We start from the raw sequence: 24,034 nt of genomic DNA, 5'->3' as shown, positions 1-24,034 counted from the left end.
CCACGGGCCTCAAGTTGGACAACCTATGATTTATGGTTGAAACAACTGGGTGGGTGTAAGCAGAAGGGTTGCTGCCTTGTGTTGCTGGGCTATCACTTCAATTTGCAAGTGTTTAGTGGATGTAAGGCTCTATAACAACATGGGAATCAAATGCTGTTGTCTCTGAACGACTCCCCTCTTGCACAAAAATCATTGCATTCTGCGTTTCAACATGATGTTCCCAGGAAGAACAACGCTTCGAAGATGTAAACGGTACTAATATGATGTGCAGAGAAGCAGTGGAAGTTGTATAAGTTGAGCATAAAAGAGAAAGCGAGAGAGAGTCTCTCTGTGTGTGTGTGTGTGCGTGCGTGCGTGCGTGCGTGCGTGCGTGCGTGCGGCCGCAGGAAGTAAAGGACCTGAATTTAGATTTCAGTGCAGCACTTAGTCATTCTCTGTCGCTAACTGATCGCACTCCTCTGGCTAACCACAACAGTATAGAATGCAGGAGTCGTCTTCAATAATGAAGAGAAATTCTGACAAAGCCTTCCTGTCCAGCGACACCTCCAGGACCCAGCTCTGGAAACTGTGGCGTCTCAGTCTTGGGAGCGATAGCACCAACAGGACATAAATCTCTTGGATTTCTGGCCTCCTGGTATTATTTTACATCTGAGCAATACTTGGGAGACATTTTGTACATTGGACAGAGTTTGCTCTGCTTGAGGCGGATGTTCAGAAGTGTTGTTTATGGTCATTATGAGATGAAGGGGAAGAACACAATAATTTGAGGTCAGAGGATAAAGAGAAACGGAGAAGGTCCAGTCTGCCATAGTTTTCCCTCTAAACAGACAAAGCAGGCTCCAGCTGGTCCTACACACACATAGTAAATAGAAGCTCGGGGAGCTTTTGTGACACAGAAGAAAAAAACAAGAAAACAATTATGGCTTACAGACACAAACATATTTTTCTGTTTATTTTCTTTACACTCTGTCGACTCACCCAACTGTAAGCCGGCGAGACGTAATATGACTTCTGCGCTGACATCAGTAGGCCTCTCGCTTTTAGCAAAACTCATAACTTCCCCAGCATTTTGTCTTCTTAGAGTCTTTATGATTAAAAAAAAAACAGTGTGGAATTAAATGGCAGGAGAGGCACGCAGTAGGAACAAGAAACAAGACAAAATTGCTAGTAATGGCTTTTTGTATGACAAGAATAAAGGTAAAGCAAAACATCTGGAAAAAAAGAGGAAGAAAAAAAGGAAACAACGATAAAATAGCTTAAGAGGCTCAAATACCCAGGATGCATAAAATGGCTAAAGCTTGAAAATATTTAAAAATGACCACAAAAGCTAAAAATATGAGAAAATCTAATCTAATCTCTACCTGTGGACTTTCATGAATGGAAATGCAGTTTTTGTATTTACAACCATATTTATAAGATTTTAGTTTGGGGTTTTTTTTGTTTTCTTTTCTTTTTTTCAGTCGAGATAATTTGCATGTTTTGTGGCTCCAGACAAACAAAGTAATTGTTCTATTGAATAACAAAAACTACTCTCACGTTAAGTTAATGTTAAATCCTTGACTTGTTTTCTGTCGACTCTCATAACAGGAATGGCCGCAGGTCAGGTGTTAACGGACCTCAAAGGTCATAGGCGGTCGACTTAAACAATGTGATTCATTTGACTCATTACGTGAGAACACGCTTCCTCTTTGTACTTTTAACTGCTTTAGGTAACTGCACCAATAGGCTGAGGGAAGATGATAGAAACTCTCAAAGGGATGTAATTGAGTTCAGGTTCAATCCACAGTGTGGATTAATTTGCTGTGGCGTTACAGTCCTGCAGTGACAGTCTCATCTCACTGTGACCACCATTAGTCCAACTCTGTAGCTGCTGTGTCACTGTGCTGGAGTTAACACAGAATTTTGAGCTCCTTTTAGTACATTACAGATTGCTGTCATAATTGTCCTACATTTCAAATGTGCCTCAATTTTTTTTTAAGTCTATATTCTATCTAATTAAAAAAAAAAAAAACTTATTTTATGAGATCCAACTGTTGATAAGGTAGTTTTTCTTTGTTGTGTCACAGAGTACACGTGATGAAAGTCTACTTTTTTCACAAAGCCAAACAATTACTACTGAAAATAACTACAAGATGAACAATTTTAAAATGCAGTGAAATGTCCATAAAACCTCTCATGTAGCTGTTGCATTCTTTTCTGGGTGTTTTTACAAACTCCACCTGACAGCATGACTTTGAGGTCAGTTTGATAGCTGCCAGGTAAGCTGTCTTTCACGGCAGCACCACAATATCTCTGCTCGTTTTTCAAAATTGTGTTTTGTCACTACTCTGAAGAAATTAGTTGAAAAATCTATGTTTTCTTCAAATCGCTTGGTGGTTTGCCCAGAGTGAAGCCCCTTGTGGACCAGTTCTGATGTTTAGTGTAGATTGAGACTCAGCAGCCCTGTGAACATGAAGGATTTTTGCGACATTGCTGTATATGTTGCAGTTTTTAATCCAAATGTCCCTTGAAGTACCAATTCATTGTAATCTAAATCAAATCAAACTTTATTTATATAACACTTTTCATACATTCTGCAGCACAGAGTGCTTTACAGACATTCTAAATCAAAACACAGAGGTACCGTATCCACTTTGTGCTATTTGTCTTCCCGAATTCTGGTCTTCACCAGCACTAGTTTTCAAAGGGAAATTGCTGCAAATTCAGACTGTTTTTTGGTCTGCGTTACTTTGTAACTATAGTCCAACTAATTGCCAGTTTCCACAGCGCAGGTCGAGCCTGTAATGATTTTCCTGTGACAACTTTATTTTAGTCTCCTCACTGATGACACATCCCGACAATCTCAGTCAGTAAACATATTCAGGTCATCATAATGGCAAGAAATTCACATTTACACACATATTCGCACACGCCTCTAAAAAAACAGTAAGTGGCAAGATCTCAAAATAGGCGTCACATATGTTGGTCGGATTGGAAAACGGTAGCTGTGGCGATAATTTTGAACTTTTGAAGAAAAAGTTTGTTGAATGGTGGGCAAGGATGGTAGACAGATGGAAAGAGGAAGAATTATCTTGGTTTGTCTCGGTATATTTAGTGTTTTAATCTGAGAGACGGATATCTCTGTGTCTTTTCTTTTCCTGTGCACTGGTCCGTTCTCCTGGGAGGGATGCTGCTGTTCCATCACTGCCAAAGTAATATGTGTGGGAGGTGAGGTCTGCCTGAGAGGTGTGTGTGTGTGTGTGTGTGTGTGTGTGTGTGTGTGTGTGTGTGTGTGTGTGTGTGTGTGTGTGTGTGTGTGTGTGTGTGTGTGTGTGTGTGTGTGTGTGTGTGTGTGTGTGTGTGTGTGTGTGTGTGTGTGTGTGCGTGTTTTCTGAGTCAATTTGCAGTTTAATTCCTAAATTATTTCTCCAGTTTATCTTGGTGTCATGGGTTTTGTGTGCGTCTGAGAGCAGGCCAGTGTATGTGTTTGTTTGTGTGTGTTTATTGGCTCCTAAAGAGCCAGGATTAGGTTTGTTGAGTCGTTAGTGGAGTCACTGCACAGTGTGTAATTAGAGTCAGGCTGTACATATTTAGAGCTGTAATTAACTTGTTTCAAGGTTGACCTGCTGCATGTAACAAATCCATCGGCAGGCCAAGAATGTGCCGGAGGCTTAATAATACTACTTTACTGTACGTGAGTCTATTAGTGCAGTGTTTTTCAACCACTGTGCCGCGGCACACTGGTGTTCCGCGAGATATAGTCAGGTGTGCCGTGGGAAATTATCCAATTTCACATTTTTTCTAAAAAAACATTTACTCTCACAGCCGCTGTCAGCTGTGAGAGCAGTGTGCAGAGTAATCGTGTATGAATACTGTGGCGAGCATCGCGGAAGAATTGCTCTGAGTTGAAATTCTATTCTGCCAGCTGAACACCAGAGGCTTTTATTTTGACATGAACACTCGTAACCGGAACTTCATAACAGAATGACACTCGACACAACACATTTCTCACTCATGGTTGCACACCAATATTTAGCAAACCAAACCAAACTAGACGAAATAATTAACTACAACTCGTAAGATAAACAACCCACCAATGCCTATTCCAAAACGAAGACATAAGAAAATGAAAATTTGTTTTTTTTTCCACACCTGAAAAACGAATTTTTAGCTCAGTTGGTTAGGGCGTTGTGCTAATAAGGCCAAGGTCGTGGTTTAGTTGGTTAGAGCGTTGTGCTAATAAGGCCGTGGTCGTGGGTTCGATCCCCGTTACGGGTCACACAGTTTTTTGCCCCAAATAGAGAAATTCACTTCTTTTTTTAACGCTTTAACCTGCTTTCGTACCACGTTCTTACGTAATGACGAAGGTGTAAAACCCAATTTTTACTCAAACTAGTCCAGAAGAAGTTGGGTTTTTGATGAAACCTTCCATTGCTAGCGCAACATAGCACGTCTGTTCGATTCTCGCACGTGGCTCTGAATGTTTCAAAGCTCTGTAGTTAAACTGAGTCAACGCGGCTTAAATAAGCGATACGTGCAGCTAAAAAGCGCTGCCTTCTTTAAACTTAACCAAAACTAGATAAAGACTAGATCAGTGTTTTTCAACCACTGTGCCGCGAGATATAGTCAGGTGTGCTGTTTCATCAAAAACCCGACTTCTTCTGGACTAGTTTGAGTAAAAATTGGGTTTTACACCTTCGTCATTATGTAAGAACGTGGTACGAAAGCAGGTTAAAGCGTTAAAAAAAGAAGTGAATTTCTCTATTTGGGGCAAAAAACTGTGTGGCCCGTAATGGGGATCAAACCCACGACCGCGGCCTTATTAGCACAACGCTCTAACCAACTGAGCTAAAAGTTCGTTTTTCAGGTGTGGAAAAAAAAAGAGTTTTTATTTTATTTTGTCTTCGGTTTGGAAAAGGCAATACTCTTCACCACTAGATGGCAGCACAGAACGTTGCCGGTGAAATGAAACTTAACAGAGGTCAGTCTGGTTAATCTCCACCACCTGGCTGCTCCCATCTTGTATCAAAGTACTGTGTCAGTGACAGTGATGGAGAAGTTTTTGAAAAGGAAGAATCTAACCAGGATATCAGCTCTGTGTTCATCCATCAGGTCCAGGTTTCACACTGAGTGAGTACAAATAAAAAAAAGAAATTGGGAAATACTTTTTTCTGTATTTATTTGATTCCTGTTGATAAAGCATTGAGGAGAATGACTTTATATTGTTAATATAGTCTACAGAGTTTAAAATGTTAACATTTTCGGTTGGTGGTGTGCCTCGAGATTTTTCCAAAGAAAAAAGTGTGCCTTGGCTCAAAAAAGGTTGAAAAACACTGTATTAGTGTACCGAAGAGCACCATGATGAAATGTCTCGATCTGTGCCAGAGAAACAGGTCATTAGATTATTGTCTTTGAATTGTGTTACATTAGCATCATAGGGTGATTTCCCTTTTTATTGAGGCTCTAGTATCTACTCAGAGTATAGTCAGCTTTCTCGTAAATGTCTTATTTCTACTTTTCTACTAACTACTACCTCCTAAAAATATAGTGACACTGACTGCAGGCTGCAGAAAATGTTGTAAATGTTTCCATTCTTTCTCAATTTTGTTTAATTCGCTTTGCGACGAACTCCAAATGTATTGAAAAGACTGAGTCATTATTGGAGCTATCAAGCTTGACAAACTGTCTTCAAAACAATGAGTAAGTTACAGTTTCCACAGACTAATAACACATGGCTTTTGTTGTGGTTTTTAAGGCCCTGTTTACGTGGCAAACATTTCAAGTGAAATCGCATCACTTTTGCATTTTATTTCAGGAAAGTTTCACGTTTATATGGCAATGTTTTTAAAACAATGTATGTTTCCATGGAAATGACAAACAATGAAAATTATGCCGGCAACATCTTGGGCCACTAGTTGGTGCTGTTTTTTGTTTTTGGAATGAAAACACACACACACACACACACACACACACACACACACACACACACACACACACACACAGCAGAGAACAATACGCTCTAAACAATAATGGGAGTAAACTGACATTCGTGTGGACAGACGACCAAGTTGGATTGTTATTCCGGTGACTGTCAACTATAGAACTCCCAAATCCCAAGAGAATATGGACTGGGACTCGTGACACTCTGGATGAAACATTGTTCTGATTGTGTTTTCCCCTGTGGCATTGTTTTTCTGCAGGAAAGGAAGAAGGGGGTGAGGGGTTAAAAAGGTATAAAAAAATCTTAACAAAAAAGAAAAAATATGGACAAAGGGAAACCAAAATACATAAAGGGGGGAAAGAAAAAAAAATGAAGAAAAAAGAGTTGAAGAGCAAAAAAAACATACTGAAATAGGCCTTTTACATACATAGAAAAAATATTACATCTTCAAGTTCAGCTCGTGAAAAATAGGAGCAAAAACAAAACTGTTGCATTTATGGTTTTTTTCAGTATAAGTAAATAAAAACTAAATCTTTTTACCTTTTTTTTTCCTGCTGCAAAACATCAATTTTGTGAGGTAACAATTGCTAGCTCTGCTAGTCAGGGTGCTCAAAACAGCCAATAACGCAAAACATTTGACAAGTTTACATGTAATTAAAGCAATAATCACAGTAATATGTATGTGGTTCAGTGTTTCTCAATGACACCCTGAATGCCGGTCAAGCAGAACTGAAGGGCCACACACGGCCTCCGGGCCTCATGACAAGCACTTCTGCTTTAAAGACGAGCAGTACAAAGTCACAGAAGAATCTCTAAACTGATATTGGAAAATGCTCACTTAAAATATTTGATAAAATGTAGATGCCAACAGCAAGCGCTTTACGTTTCTAGGACTACAAACTGCATGAGGTTCCATCAAATGTATGAAAAGATTCAAAAGAGTTTGACAATTGTTGCTGTTTCATTGATTCACGACAAAGCATTGAAAAGTCTCAGTACACAAATAATGTAAAGAGCAACAAGAAATACAGGAACTGAAGATAAAACTCTGATACCAAGTTGATTTCTCTGACCACGGAAACAACAAAACAAACAAACAAAAAAACAGACTATTTGTCATCTTCTGGCTTCATCAGGTAAACACCCCACAGACTAGCAGCAGCAGCAGTTCTGGGCACCCACTTCGTTCCCAGAACTACCAATCGTTACTTAATTGCAAGACGAGTCCGATAAATCAGTGTGATTCACTCCCCAAATCAAACGCTGTGAGCTGAATACTGAAGCTGCCGTCATGATGTGTCACAAGAGCACGAAGTGCCTGAGCTGCTGCCGTGGCGCCGCTTCAAGTTCAAAGTGGAATTTAAAAGGAGGAACTGGCCGTAATAGTTTCGGAAATACAGAAGGTGGTTGGCATCAAAGTAGGCGAAATGCGGATTTGAAGCATCAGGAGGATGAGATGAGGTCAATAGAAAATGTCAGGAGAGTGGTCAATGATTTGAATTTTTTATTTTTTTTCATGAGTGAATGTGAAGTGGCACTAACGTACCTCCACAACTTTTTTTTATCTGAGCCATAATGCAATTGTGCATCTGTACATGTGAGTATGAGCTGGTTGACCTCATTAATCTTTAACTAATGTTTCCCATTGAGCATGATCCTATTGCACACACACACACACACATGCAAACCTTCAACTACTTATTGAGATGCCGGTTTGCTGTTCCAAAGCCACCCACTCATCCGCCCTTTATCCTGCCTGCGGGCAGCTGTGCAGAGCCAGTCCTGCTGTGTAGGCCAGAGAAGGTGTAATACACACACACACACACACACACACACACACAGACACACACACACACTGGGAGCATAGTATGCACGCTACATTCAATATTTGGCTGCTCGGGGAGAGGAGATTACACCGTGCTAACGCAGAGCTAGGGTGGTTTTTGTGCCGATGTGCACGGGGCATGTTAATGCCGTACCTGAGCTGACCCCTTGTGTTCTAGGTTAACGCTTGAACATTACATATATTCACCCCCACTAACTTTTTTTTTCCTTTTTTTTTTCTTTTCTTTTAATGTTTACTTTCCCAGGTAGGTCAATTGAGAAGCATTTGGCATGTCCAGTGACTTGCCGGTTAAGAGGCAGAAAGGAGGCAAAAATAATAAAAACATAGAAACAAATGTATACATGCATAAACACAACAAAACAGGGTCACACAATCATAAAATAAAGAATTTTTGGACTTACACTTATTTCTGGAATAAGTGTAGAGTTTCCAGGTCTGTTGCAGATGATTTCGGAGTGAATTTGCAGCAGAAAACTGAAATGAGGAGCAACCAAAGGAGCTTCAGGCTTTAAGGTGTGACCAGACTGAATCTACTGGAATGTACACTGAGATTCGTGTTGTGAATATTGAGAACTGACTGTAGATTTAGAGGAGTTTTGTTAATGAAATGAAAGCAGGAATTCGTCTGTTCAGTTTATCAGGATATCCAGGCAGCAGGGGTGAGTCCTGAATGGAGCTTCAGTCATGAAGCGGATAGCAACATGATGAATAACATCCAGCTTTCTGAGGCATATCTGTCGATTGCATCACCATAATCTAAGATTGGAACGATCTTCTGGTCATTTTAAGCAGAAGTTGGTTGAATGTGTAAAGGATGATATGCTTTGGTAAAGAAAAGCAATGCAGTATTTGACCTTTATGAGCAGAACATTTATGTGGGTTTCAAATATGAGTTTACTGTTAACACTGTGGGAAAATTGGGACGTCACAGCACAGGGTACAATGACGATTTGTCGTCAAAACATGGGGGACAGTGGTCTGAACACACAGGGAGGGGGACCCAGGTCTAATGCATTAACCTCATCAGAGCCACAGAGAGGGAGCAGACAGGAAGGGCAGGTGTACAATGATGGAGACAAGACATTTTAATATCAAAATATAACAGGAAGTGACAACTCGGGAAGAGACTTCACTCAACATCAGAGGGAGACCTGACAAAAGACGTAGATGAGTCCCCTGCACCAAGAGCAAAGTTGACATATATACCGAACAGTGGAGGACCCAATACATTTCCTTGTGGGACACCATTAGATAGTGGCAGGTGATCTGTAAGAAAACCCTCCACTCTCACTGACTGCATAAAACCAGAACATTAGTTCTTGGACCAGACAGCTCAGGATGCTCATCTCGATGGTGGCTTTGTTTCCAGTTTGGCATTTTTATGCACGGAGCCCAACCAGACAACAGCCGCAGTTCAGACAACAATGTTTAGTTTCACGGAACTGTGCTGTGCAAATATATTTTATTCATGAGTGTGGAGTAACCTTTTTGCAAGTAAGTGATCATGAAGTGCAACTCATGCCACAAACAAACGGCTCCCTAATGGAGCTGCTTTTGTGTGAAAACACTCCTTGTTATTTTTAGGAAGCTCTGTCTGTTATTCAGATTACTTTGTGTGGACTATATTGTAAAAACATGACGCAAATCTGCAGCCAGTCTTTAAAGCAAACTCATTTACATGAGCCTTGTCATTAATCGTACTGTTATGAGCTGACTGTATATTAGAATTGCATTTACAGCTAATAGTGCAGAAAGATTACATGTCTGTACATGCAGTTCAGGGTTTTAGTGGAATCCATGGAGATGATTTGTTTGTTTGCTTTTTTTTTTTAGGTTTATAATAAATATTTTTCTATAAATGCTGAAATTAAGAGGACAAAATCTACAAACCGCCACCCTGCCAGTGTTTTTATGAAAAGCCCTTGTTCGATATCGAGGTGGAAGTTTGTATTTTCTCATTTTGTGCATCACCGTTCCACCTGTCTTTGTGTGCGTGCCTGCTGAGGTTTTTCAGGTATCTGTATTTGGATATTCATAATTGTATGGTCTTTGAACTTCTCTTCCCTACATTTAAAGAAAAAAGTCTCTTCCGACATTCTCAAAACTGACTTGTTAATTGGACCCGATCTTTGAAGCGTGTAGCAGACGCTCCTGTCCACAAGTGAGCACATCTTCACCTGCAACATCACAACAACGGTCCACACTGTGACGAGAGCTCTCACTCACACACAGAAACTACCCCAATAGCACGGCCCAGGCCCAAACACTTCTACTTAAGTAGAGAACGCGAGTACGTCTTCAATCTCAGTCGAGCTGTAATGTCTCATAAAGTTCTCGTTTAGTTTTTTTTTTGCTTTTTCTGTTTTTTGAAACTGCATTGCTGCTCGAGGTACTTGAGATGACATTTTCACTGTGATTGCCCAGTGGTTGGGAGAGAGGTTTTTTTTGTTGATAATATGTGTTGGAACCGCAGTTGCTTGATGGTGTCCAATTTGATTTTAGCTGTCAACTTTAAAAAAAACAAGCAAAAAACAAAAAACACTGTGTTGGCCTGGTGGATCATGAGGTTTGCAATATCCTGGTTGGTCTTAACATATTGCACGTTGTTAAATTCTTAATACTTGCATTTTTCCTATAGAGCTGTCCTACCCTGACAGTGTCCATCACTTTTTCCCTCCGTCTTTGTTCAGTTTTTATCCAATCTCAGATATACTTGTTTAAAATATTCAAAATCAATTTCAGACCATATTTTACCATGCTCCAGAAAGGCTAGTGGGTTTTAGGGCTCATTGCTTCACGGCAGTAATATTCATAAAGAAACATCAACTCCAGGAAATGTTGTTTTCCTCTTTGATGGCTGGAAATGGGAAAATAGCGTTGCTGGCGACCGATTGTTCATGTATGTAGGCAGCTTCAGTATCATCAATCAAAATATCACTCAGCCAGCCACAGATGTGATCTGACACTTAATATCCACAAAATTCAAATTGATTCTGTTCGGAGCTTCATTGTCTTCTTATGTGTTGCTGGAATGGTCTTTTCAGGATGCTGCTACTGTGCATATGAATCACGATTGTTGTAAATTGTTCTTCTTCACACATGTACGTAGATAGTCACCATAATCACAATGTAACTTGGTCGTCTGTTCATAAGAATGTCCGTGTAATCCCATTGTTAATGTCTAGAGCGTATTGTTCTCTGCTGCATGTGTGTGGCTCCATTACAAAAACAAACAACAGCACCAACTAGTGGTCAAACATGAACGCAATATCATTTTAAGCATTTCTGCCATTTCTGTGTAGAAGCATGTAAAGGGGAGCTCAGTTGTGTGTGTCATCATGAATTTTAACAATGCCGATTGGTATATGTTTAAGTCTCTTAGGACAAACATTAATTGGACTTATATGTCCTTATACTTATGTACTATACTGTACATACTCATGCTCACATATGTTACTATTTTGATGTGGAAACATATTTATTGTCATTGTAGAAAAATGCAATAAAATGTAATCTGGTAGCTTCTCTCAGTGCGGCTATAAAAACCACACTTACAGAATTAATATAGATGAATCTTCTCTATCTGACACATCCTTACAGTGATATATGGATTTTTCATTCGATGTATGATGATTTAATGATTTGTGAGCATCAAAGATATCAGTATTCATCTTTAGATAACAAACACACCATTACTGAAGAAATGACATTCAAACATAGTTTTACACATCTTGCATGTTTTATTTCCGTGTATGAATGGACGGCCCTCGGAAACCTGGGAAGGTTTAGCTTTGTGATTATTCTCACTCAAATATCGGTTAGATGTGATTGTTTAAAATATAAGCACGTCATTGTGGATTGTGCACCGCTCTTCATTTAGGCTCAATCATTCGTACCACGTGTTAACCTCGGCTGTACCTGGAGATTGTTTGTAACGGTAATGATTTGTGACCAACAAGATGAACAAGAAATGACAAACATGACTGGAAGCGTTAGACCTGCTCTGAGGTGCATTAGCAAACCTACATGCGTGCACACACACACACACACACACACACACACACACACACACACACACACACACACACACACACACACACACACACACACAGAACGATGCATACGAAGGCGATTAGCCAGAGGCCAGAACTTGTCCAATCAATACACAAATTAACAAGACAAATTAAATTTGTGTAATTACAATACCCTTGTGGAATGGAGAAATGTTTGCCTCCGGGGACAGAGATAGGCGTTGGAGAGACTGTTTGTGTTTTCAAAACTTTCCTTCTCAGCCCAGGGGGAAAGATTCCCTGCACTTAGCCTGGAGGAGCTTGCGTGCTGTTCATATGGAGCGCCTATCAGAAAGCCGGATGAGGCGAAGAATAAAGACCATGAATGAGAATGAAATGGGCTCCAGCAAGCAACTCGCATAAATACGTAGATACACTTTGGCATGAGCTTCCATTTCCACAGAGCTCCTGCAGCACTGCCTCCCCACAGCTTAGCACCACAATGGCCTTCAAACCGGAGCCCCTGCTGGACGTGGAGATCCAATATGCATCAGCTGCAGGGTGGGCTAGCTCGCTGACCAGCCAGCTATTCAAGAAACCCTTTGTTCCACGCTGGCTGCTTCTCCTGCTGGTTCCTACACAGGCTGACTACTTTGGACATTAGTGTATAGGAGACTGTCTGTGTGTGTTACACATTAACTTTATGGACACTTGTGTGTTTTGCAGGAACTGAAATGAAGTTTCATGGTGGTATTTCTTGAACAAGAAGATATGTTTTAATGTCAGAGTAAGACGAGGATTAAGGTTTGACTCATGCAAGTTGTGAGTACTTTCCAGTACATCCAGGGGAAATAAGGCTGTTATCTGATATCGATTGTTAAGACTTTGGCCCTGTTTACACGACAACGTTTCACGTTCATTGTGTTTACACTGCAGCAGCGGACACAGAGACAATGGCGTCGTTGGCATGCCTAGCCACGTGAGGGCGCTGTTGCTTGATTGTGTAATGTAACAACACAGACGTGTGCAGAGAATAATACGCTATAAACGAGACGAAAATGGAGAGCACCCGACAACCTAGTGGACTGATAATGCATCGGATACTATCAGGGGTGAGTCTCAACTATAAAATTACTGATATGGATGATAAAACTAGAATACTCACCGTGACTAATACCACTGCGGGTCGCCATGTTTGTTTACAAGTGGATGGAAGGGGAAGGGAGGGGGAGAGTTCCGCACGCACAGTAACGGGTGAAATGGCCTCCGGAAGTCTCTGTAGGAGGGATGAGCGGCCATGAAAGAAACTTTCCACCTTGGGAGCCGGATTAAGAACTTTGTGGATACAGTGCATCCGCACACTGGTGGTGTGTAAACAAACCCCCCAAAAGTGAAGAAAGTTTTGCAGATACACTCGTAATCGTTGTCGTGTAACCATGGCCTTAGAATGTGTGTTCACAGGACAACAAAGCTCAGAGCCACTGACAAGTTTTATGAAACTTTAGAAATGTTTGGAAATGTTTTTTTTGCTCTTGCTCTTGGTCCTGGTCCTGGACCATAGTAACTAGTAGTCATGCACAAGCTCAATAGAGGGACAATAAACAATGTTTCTGTACACAAACATCTGCCTTTGGTATCTTCAGTGGCTGCACATCAACACCTCTTCAGATCCTTTGGACAAACTTCTTTTCAAAGTGGATTCATTATTTATTTCCATTATTGTTCTACTCCTATAGTTTGTTCTCCTTGGGATTTAACATGTGTTAATGTTTGTCTTGTGTTTGGCCTTGTATTTTTAACATGATATAAATGCAGAGTTGCATGTCAGCTTCTGCTCATCACAGTATTAAGGTAAATATTGGCTTAATTGAAAGTCTATTGGCTGTTTTGTTTCTTTTTATGTGGGATTCCCAGTTTGTATGTACAAATACACATTTGTAAAGATGACATGGTGTGTTGTCGTCAAGTGGGTCTCCCTTTGATTTTGCTTTGCTGATGTGGCTCTTGTGAAAAACAGAGTGAGGATGACTGGGTTAGTGGGAGGCAGTAAGCTCCATCACGCCACTTCCACAAAGTTATACAGTACAAACGTTTTGTGTGTGTTGGCGGTGTACCAGTGTGATTTGTGATGCTTTTTTATGCAGTCCATATGCTCTCAGTTTGACTCATGTGTATCCTCAAGCCGTCAGAAGAGCAGGACATTTTTCATATTTTAGAACCCCAAACTCAGTGGGAGTTCAAATCTGCCCAGCACACAAAGCACACACTTTCTAAGCTGGCTCATTCTTTCTTACTCTCTCTCCTCATCCTCCTCTCCCCGTCTGTCTCAGAGTAGGAGGTAATGAATTACGTATGAGCAGCAGAAGAGAAGGATGGTCATGTGGACGAGCTCCTTTAAGAGCAAATTCTTGTCCTGACCCGATTACACCCAGAGCGTTTAAAGGCCTTTATGAAGATGGTCCCATTTGGCCTGCCACGCCGCTGGCCTCCCAGCTAGCCTCTCACACTCCTTTCTTCTTCATTTCTATTAGGATGGATGAATGTGTACACCTCTTTTAAACTGTTAACTTCCATTTAACATTGACTCGAGCTTCTCCGAGCATTGGAATAGAGGTTAACTCCTTTTTGTTAGTGAGGCAGCAAAAGGCAATTTGTTGTTGTATTAAATTTCTCTTCCAGACATTAGCCACTTTATTTCCTCATTGTCTGTGTTTGATGTGATTGTAACTCAACAATAGCCAACATTTAATGAAAACAACTGCTTTGGTTTTTGCTATATATATGTTTTATTAAATTATTATAATTTTTTTTTCATTTTTAGCTAATAGTGTTTAATTCAGGCCCTATGTACACGTTTCTTCATTTTTGAGTTTTCCTTACAAAAAAGCTTTGCCTTTCCACAGGAACATTCTGAATACGATGTCCATTTACAGAGGAATGATGGAAATGCTGAAAACAATATAATATTCATGTTGGGCCACTAATGGGTGCTGTTGATTCTTTTTGTAATGGAACCACACACAGATGCAGCAGAGAATACTCTTAAGCATTAACAATGGGAGAACTTGGATATTCATATGGAAGGACGACCAAGTTTTGTTGTTATTACAGTGACTGTCAGCTATAAAACTACCAGCTCCCAGGAGAATATGGACTGGGAATCATGACACATTGTTGTTATTTTCCATCTACTCACACATGTGCAGTTAAAGCATTTCAGAAACATTTTGTTTCAGACAAACATGTTGACCCTTCATCGGACACATTTGGTAACTCCCCCAAGTCCTGACATTTCTTCCTAATGACATTAATGGCAAATACAAACTAACATATCAAACATTTATATGAGGTAGAGATAGCTGGGTAGAGTTTTAGGAATTTAGTCAAATGATGACACTTCTCATGTCTCGGTGTATTTTTGTCCTTGAAAAGCGGCCTCTCTTCTGCTTTTGTGGTGTTGCACGACTTGGGTCTTCTTCCTATCATCGCCTCCGATTGGAAATATAGTGCAGTTACACTCGTAATTTTTCAGCATTGTTTTCACAATCCTTCAGGTTGAGGTTGAAACACTGGTGACAATGGGAACAGGAACCTTTTGAGTTCATTGAGGAGATCTGTCTGGAACTAATTGCCCCATCTGCTTTTGGTGGAATGAGGATTTTTATCACAGCAATAATCACAATAACAGATCTGAGACCGAACAGAACTGTTTTTTTCATGCTGAAAAAAGGTCTAAAGCGGCGTTGTCAGGGTAATTTTTCCCTCAGAACAGAGGGAGCAGAAGTGCCAACAGTGTACGTTCAGAGACAGAGTGGAGTCAACGAGAGGTCATCTTCGCTCATTGCGCAACGATGTTTTAAACACAGTGAGTCTCCCATTAAAGACCTGCCACTGTCCTCACATAACGGATGATTTTCTTTGCACTTGCAAGAAGCAGTAGAAGTTGCAGCTCCGAGTTGATGCATCAAAGTGGACTGACAGTTGCAACAGAGGAGAAAATCCTCAAAGATTTCACGTGAATCAGTCACATCTGACTAGTACGTCCCATGTGAAGACGATGCGCGCTTTCTCACACAATTCTTGAAACAGATATTTAATTGTCAGATCAGTGTTGTTCTTTCTTCCCTGCTGCCAAGAGACTTGACTCACGCAGGACTGAATCAAGCTGCTTGTTAGTGAAGGAAACCACAGCCGACTATTGGTTACTGATAGTTCTGTGATTGTAGCTGACAGACACGGCCCGCCCGGCTCATCTCGCCAACGCTAACACGCTGCTTCTTATAATAATTCCTCTCTGTTTTAAAGCAGATTTGTTGCGAGACATCACTAATGAATAATCATGGCATCTGACAAACAAACAAAAACACGGACCCGTACACAGCTTCACACAACTGTGAGCCTTTTAGCTCATTAACAGTCACAACAGAAGTGAGTGAATCCCATCAGCAAATATACAAGTCGAGGTTCTCTTTGATAAAGTTTGTCAACTGCCACAGTTCTTCACTTCCTCAAGATAGTTTTGTTTCTTCTCTCTTTTTAAATGCGGTATGGAAAAATAGTAGTATTCAGCTTTGTATACTGAAACCCTGTTAACACAACATTTCAAGTCAACAGACATTGTTGTTATTGTCCATCTACTCAACCATATGTAGAACTATTAACATCTGCCGTGGCATGGGCAGCACCAGAATTTCAGAAAAGTGCCGATTTCTCCCATTGACACAGAGGCAGTGTTTTCTAAAATTTCCACGTTGGTAGCCATTTTTTCAAACGTTGTGTTTCCATTGTCTCTCACCACTGTTGTCATGCATTAGACGCACAAAACGCAAAAAAAAGTTTTGAGTTTTCACTTGAAAATGTTGTTTCTTATGACAGCTAAAGTCGTAAAAAAAACTGTCTTCAAGATCCATTTATAATTTCCCATTCTTCAGGTCAATTCTTTGAAAAACTCAAAGAATTGAAGAAGGTCTTTATAATCAACCTGCACATTCCTAATGCACACACTCAGAGAGGCTCCAGAAAACTACTTAAAATGGTAGAGTGGGCTGAATGATCACCTGGCACAGCTCGCAAGCCCACTTGTCAAGACTGACGTGACATTTTCTAAAGACTGCAGAGATCTCAAAGGAGTAATGTAACAAGAAGTGACACAATAGGAAGCGAGAGAAAGAAGAAGGTTGAGTGGCAAGAGGCAGTAAAAAGAGAGAAGGACAAAGTAAAAAGTAGAGAAACAAGAGTGATGACTTCAAGTGATTCGAGTTTGTGTGAATTAGCATTAAGTTGGGGAGAAGGTCATGTTGTCAATAGATGGGAGTTCAGTGAGGGAATTAAATGAGAAATGAGCAATACAGGCAAATCAAAAGTAAGAAAAAAGTGATGAACAGGGACAAGAGATTATAGGTACAGCTAATCATTTTGTATATGAAGGTAAAACCACCACGTTTTGTTCAAGGGTTTTGTTATATCTTCTGAAAGATATCGATCTTACAAAGTGCACCTTTTACAGCTTAAAGACAGTATATTGTATTTTTGTATATTAGAATCAATGTATTTAATCTTTGACTATTTCTGACATTTCCATGTAAATGGACATTGTTTTCAAAACGTTTCCATGTAAATGTGAAACTTTTCTGAAATAAAAATGCAAAAATGATGCATTTTCACAGGCCTTAGCTTCGCGGCATTTTGGGTTAGATAGCCCCTTAAAACGAGCGCCCAGGATTCATCCAGAATTTGATGTGGGGATCCAAGTCCTGCTCTGAGATGAGGAACAGTCTTAATAAGATAAACAGCAGGACAGAAACGCAAGAAACCTAGTTTTATTCTATAGACGTTTGTAGGCGTAGAGGATGTTTGGCTTCAATGAAGAAAAAACAAAAGCACAGTGGGAGGGCTCAAGGAAAAACTGCTTTATTTGTCCATCTGCCACCTCCTCTTTCCGTTCAGTTGGTTCCTGTTTCTCACAGCAATTCAGCTGTCTCCTGTGAGAATGTGGCCGGGGGATACCTCTGGGTTTGATATGAGGCCTTACGGGATGTGAGCAGCTCTCTGTTGTGCTGTGTGTGAGAATAACCAGCATGGAGCTGGAGCCGTGATTAAACTTCCACGTGCAGGGGTGATTAAGTTTCTGTAATCAGCCATTAAGAAAATCCCAGGCTTCAGTAAAGCCGTTATCCAAATGTTGTGCATCATGTTTGCTGTCCTGAAAGATGACAATAAGGCTCATCACACCATATTTCGATGCTCAAGGGATTCAGCAAATGTCTTAAAACCGCATTGATTCAGTGTTTGAGGTTTAGGGACCAAAAAAAGTGTTAAAAAGTCTGGAAATTGGGCAAGACATTATTTTTGAGTATAATGTGGAATGGCTTGTTTTTCTTCGTTCTTTACGGTTTACTACCCAGCACTCCACAGCAGTGAATGTTTTTGCTACACCCTTTGCGTAGTTATTTTTATATTAAAAATGTCTGGCGCGCTCTCTGCTCTGGCTTCATCATTACAACTCTTGTGTGATCTGCATTTTGAACGAAGCGTTTGATACTTCTGGTCTGGGTGTTGCTGTGGCAAAAACAGAGAAAAAGCCAGATGGGCTCAAACATGGGCTCACTCAGAAGGAGGTGGAAGATGAATAGGTTTCATTAGTTTTGACTTGATAAGTGGTATGTTGTCTGTTTCAAACATGTGCAAAGTACTCATCACGATTAGAGTTGAATAGTAAAGTCAAATATAGTCCACAGGATGGACTCAAGTTTTAGATATGTGAGACATGCCAGGTTTTTATTACAAAGAGAGGTGATCAGATGGCAACGATATTCAAAGAAGAACTTACCAAAAGAATCAGAAATGGATTAGGAAAACAAGAGAAGACACATGAGTAGTGGTAGCATAAATTGCGGTTTGCGACAAGACAGGAATCCCCCTTGAATGTGGGTTGGGGAAAAATAATTAAAGTGGAATAGAAAGAGATGTGTTGGCTGAAGGAGTAAAAAACCCTGAAGGATCCTGGACAGGACATTAAATGAGAAGGGAATGAATGTCCGTTGCATTAAGCAGAGCCGAAACACAACAACGATGAAGTTAAACAAAGGAGGAAAGCTTTGGATTGAAGTGATTTATAGAATTTACTCTATTCTCTTTGGTCAATTCTATGGCCTCAGCCAATGTATTAAAATTAATTGGATGATTCCTGAAGTGTAACAGCAGCAGCAGCAGCAGCAGCTCATCTTGCAGGTGGAGCAAGCCAAATCAACTTGCACGTAATTGAAAGTTGAGAAGAAACAAAACGCGAGCAGCAAACTGAAGACAGAAAAAAAAGACATAATACTGCATGGGAAACTCATCACAGATGAACATCTGAGCTCTGACAAGGCAATTAGAGGAGAGCAGCTTATCGTCTGCTCAAGAACACCTCATTTCTTTTCGCTGAAGGTGAAGCTCCAGTGAGATCGTGTGTTGGAATCAGCCGCAGGTTGGAGGTACAGTTATGACACACTGGAATCAGTGCATCACCATTGAAGTCACAAGTGGTCTGACATGAAAACTGTTTCACAAATACCATGGTAGAAAAAAAAAGAAAAAGGGAGGAAATGTCAGTAGAAAGCGTTGGTGAATTTATTTGAAAGCTGCACATTGGTAAATGTCGGTTACAGTTTAAAAAAAAATAGAATCAAATTGAGAAGTTAATGAAATCGTGAAGCTCAGTCAAGAGGTGAGAGGAAAGAGAGACATGAGATGAAAGAGTGCTGATAGGCAGACTGACGTCTGCAAGGGAAGCAACGAGCCGGGGGACGAAAGCTTCACACACTCACGCACGCACACACACGCACGTATGCACACATGCACACCAGTGACACCATCTCTATAGATTTGTCATATTAATCGAAAGTCTCTCCAAGCTACTTACCTGACACTTCACAAGTGTCTAGTTTATGAAGATGCTGTATAAAGCGTCTTCAACTCAACGAAATAGATAAATAGATAGCCTTTTAGGTTTACACACATTTGGTGGGTAATTAACTAAGATAATTACTTTGAGTACATCACACCCAAAACCAAAAGTATTCAATTCCAAATGGAGTGATCTGATACAGAATGAGAAGAGGAGAAACTTGAAGAAGCAGACTTGAAGGAGGAGGCTTAATTGAATTTCCACCATCTACTGAAACGACTACTGTTTATGAAAGTAGAAGTTCACGGTAGAAGAGAGCCAAGTGTGAGTTTTCAAACTTGAACTGAAGGAACTAAACTCTTCGCCACCAGCTGAATCCTCGTTCCTGGCAGTGTTCGTGTGTGTGTGCAGCTTCAGGGCAGTTGTGGGGAAAAAATTGGGAGCAATAAGCTATCGGACATGAAGTGTGACTGCCTATTATTATTTTTAATTGAATACAGCCAGCAGAGACACGCTGCAGTATTGACATAGACTGTAATTTCAAAACATAATTACAATATGTTTTGTGAAGTCACCATGGTTGAATTTCTTGAATTGAATGAAAGTACACCACTTTTTTTCACGTTTCCATGGAGTGAGAAAACGGTAGAACAGCTCTGCTGTAATTTCACTCTATTCTTCTTCTTCAGACTAAAGACCGGCACACACTACAGGATAATTGGGGCGATTTTAGTCCCGATCGCACCCTCCCGATGATCGGGAGCACAGCCCCAATTGTCAGATGTCTGCAAAAGAAATTCAGTCTGATTTTCTTGTGGTGTGTAGTGTGTTATGAGTGATTTTGGCCGGTCCGATCCACTCAGGAGGTCTCGGAAAGAGAGATCGGCGATCATGAACATGTTCACTCACGCAACAAGAAGTCCTGTAGTGTGTGTTCTGCTCCGAGAGGAGCCGAGCAGCAGGGGGTGTGGCGTCACATGTACAGTATGAAAGCCAACCAGCTGAAAGCAACACACGGCACTGTGATCACTCAGTTTCACTTTATTATTCTTCACCGCTCTTCTTCAACTTGATATTGTCCGTCAATTTGTTGTGAGGCTGTTTCCCCGGTGCAAATGCATTTTGTGTTGGAATATGTATTCATCACTGTGACGCAGAGTAGATGTGCACGCCATAAATTCATGTTTCTGCAGTTATATCAGACGTGACCATTCTTATTAACCTCATTATTACAGATAAACCCTCATGAAACTAAACAGACTTGGGAACAAGTCAAGAACAAGAACATCCTTCAACGCTTCAGTGACGAGGATGTTCTCTGTTCTTCTTTAATTATGTCAAAAAGATCGCTCTAAACACTAAGTCTCCGCCCCGCGGTGCTCGCGTTCTCCACGTGGGCGTTACAGTCCATGCACCAAGCAAGGTACTTTAAAAATAGGCAGGTCATTTTCCAAGAGATCTGATTGGTCAGAAGACGCCGCTTTCATTCTCCGATTCTCCAATGATTTATCCCGGTAAGACGAGAATCTGCTTCGCAGTCCCAAAATCCCAGAGTTAATCCTGAAGTTACCTCGATATAAGAAAGTTCAGAGTGATAACATAGGCCAAGGTTCATTTGTGGCAACATGTTTGTTTACATCTACATGCCGTGTTTTACATTGAAGTCATGTTTGACTACATGAAGTTTCAAATACTGAGTGTGTTGAACACATCTTGTGCGATCTGTCTTTTGTGATCATCAAGTCTGTGGTCTCTTGATCTGTGAAGATTTTATAAATCTTATAGTGTGTGCCAGGCTTAAGGGAAATGTAGCATGACCCTTCAAAATAATTCAAGTAATAGTCACGTTGGGAAGGGCTGCATTATACCAACACAATGGACTGAACGATTCAAGGCAGCCGTCTGACTTTGATAGAGTTTTTGAAAGCAACAAAATCCTTTTGCCTTTTTGCTTGAAGAGCTCGTGCAAAGCGCTACGGAACTAAAAATATTTCAGTGAACAGCTATAATTGAAACACTGTCCTAGTGTGATGGGATTGACATTTACAAAGTTGAGCTCTGCGGCAGACTGGAGCCACTGCAATATAAAGAGAGAAGTTTCTTTCAGTGCTCACTGCTCAGCGTCACGTGAACTTTTGAAATCCGGGCACGATGATGGATTGCCGCCGCCGGTTGGTGCTGGATGCGCGTTCCCGGGCTTCCTCTCGTATGGTGCAGAGCACACAAGGCAGTCTTAACCACTTCATTAACTTTTAATTTCCCATTTGAGTAAGTCAGAAAATACAATGTAATAACTTTTGTCTGATGTTTGTTGACTGCCGAGAGATGTGAGAGCACAAAAAAAAAAAAAAATAGATGGCAACAGCTTGCACTGCAATAATCCTCATTAAAGATAATATACACAGACAATATTAGCAATTCCGTACGTTTTGCACCAAGCTGTCAGTGTGCATTCTTTAATATATGACATTTCATCCACAGCATAGTTATTTGGCGAGCAGCAGCCTGTTACAGTGCAGAGACTTGAAAGCCATCTCTGAATATTGATTGTCAACAAACCCTAAAATAGGCTTAAATAACAGTCCTCACAAGCCATTTCTTTAACAGTATTTAAAGAATTAAAGAAAACAGTATTTCACCCCCTCACCGATTCCCTCTTAACACTTTCCCTCTCTTTCTCCATCCAGAGCTAATAGATGGGACGCCCACCTTGAAAATCAACCACGGCTCGGGCACAGTGGTCCTACAGTTGCCAGGCAACGTGAACGTCGCAGACAGACGTTGGCATCGGCTGGACGTCCACAGCAACAGCAAGGTGGGACAATTCATCCATTTCTCACCAACCGACACTTACTTTGCAAATGAGACCCGAGTATACTCACACTGTGCTGCACTGGCAGCTTTTGTGCAAGGGAAAGCATGCTGATGTTGATTTGTTTGTACAGTTATCCACTTTAATCTGGAACAAAAAAAGTACTTTTTTTTTCTTGCAATATAGATAGTTAACATTTTGCAACATTATATATAACAATTCATTATATATAGCGATACAGATAGTTCTGACGTTACATATAGCAATTCAACGGTAAGTAAATTGTAAGTGGATTTCACATATATAGCACTTTTCAACCCCTTAAGGGATCCCCAAACTGCTTTACACTGTTAATCACATTCACCCATCCATACACACATTCACACACCACTAGAGGTGGCTATCATGCAAGGCACCCAGTCCATCGCCCACAGTAGTACACAGTAATACACTACTGAAGCGTGTTCACCTCTGGCTACTAATTAGTGTGTTAATAAAAGGCTTTATTGTTATATGCTCACCTTTTTGAGGGTAGGCTAGTGGGAGTTTAAAGGCCCATTTACACAACCACATTTCAGGTGAAAATGCATTGTTTTTGCATTTCCACTGCAGGAAGGTTTTGCCTTTATACAGCAACATTTTGAAAATGACGTCCTGACACGCCTAACAGTAGTCACATTGAAAATAGTGGGTATTGTTGTTTTTGTAATAAATTCATACACATACTTGCAGAGAACAGTGTTCTATAAACATTAAGAATGGCAAGAACATATTATCCATCTAGTGAGCATGTGCAAAAGAAGTATTTACTGCGGCCATGGTGCGCATGAATGAGCAGTAGCAGCGGTTCAGAAAAGTTGTCTGAGCATTGTCAAAACATTCCACTCTGGAAGCCATTTTCAATAACTCCATTGTTGTTTAAACTAGGGCTGGGTGATATGGCCTCAAATCAATATCACGGTATATTGAGCAGTTCACCTCGATAGTGATAAATGGACGATAACTACTCCACTGCGCCCCCTGCACAAAAAAATGTTTGGCCACTAGATGCAGCAGTTATAATGATAGTATGACTCCCCTGGACCTATTTATTGCCACTTTAAAGGACTGTAAAATTACACTGTCTGAAAACAAATGAAGGAAATACAAATGAAGTACTTGTTAAGTTGTTAAGATGTATTGAAGAGCTGATAAGCACAGATTACTTGAAATGAGAACGACTGAGAGCGGATTATACCTGTGACTTCGTCTGTATTGCACCTGAAAACATAGGATTTCTCCACAGTTATATGAAAAAAGACCTATCTAACCTAATTCTCCTGAAAGAAATTACATATTTTGTGTGTAAAATTACTTTTCACGTCCAGCCGACCAACGGTGCATCGCGACGAAGTGCCCACGATGAAGGCGCAGATTCCCGCAGCTCACGTCACTCTGCTTCTAAAGCTGTTCGCTTCAGCCACCGCAGCAGTGGATACAACTTCTGAACCGCCCTGAGTCGCCTCACCTCTCTCCATTTTTGTTACAGACTGGATGGAGTGGAGTCACATCCCTCACG

At 40.6% G+C, this 24,034-nt stretch overlaps 1 protein-coding gene across 1 annotated transcript in view; it reads left to right on the top strand.

Annotated features, from left to right (window-relative positions):
* Nucleotides 1-24,034, top strand: part of LOC308132290 (neural-cadherin) — a gene marked incomplete at both ends in the record, with an annotated part of 403,944 nt that overhangs the window by 282,093 nt on the left and 97,817 nt on the right. The window contains one exon of the mRNA XM_080499326.1: nucleotides 22,352-22,479. Coding sequence (XP_080355452.1) covers nucleotides 22,352-22,479 — 128 coding nt within the window. The remainder of the gene's footprint in view (nucleotides 1-22,351; nucleotides 22,480-24,034) is intronic.

Source organism: Blennius ocellaris (genome assembly GCF_963422515.1).
Source record: "Blennius ocellaris genome assembly, chromosome: 1".
Classification (NCBI taxonomy): Eukaryota; Metazoa; Chordata; class Actinopteri; order Blenniiformes; family Blenniidae; genus Blennius; species Blennius ocellaris.
Note: the sequence above shows the minus strand (reverse complement) of the source record. Positions and strands in the feature narration are given on the sequence as shown.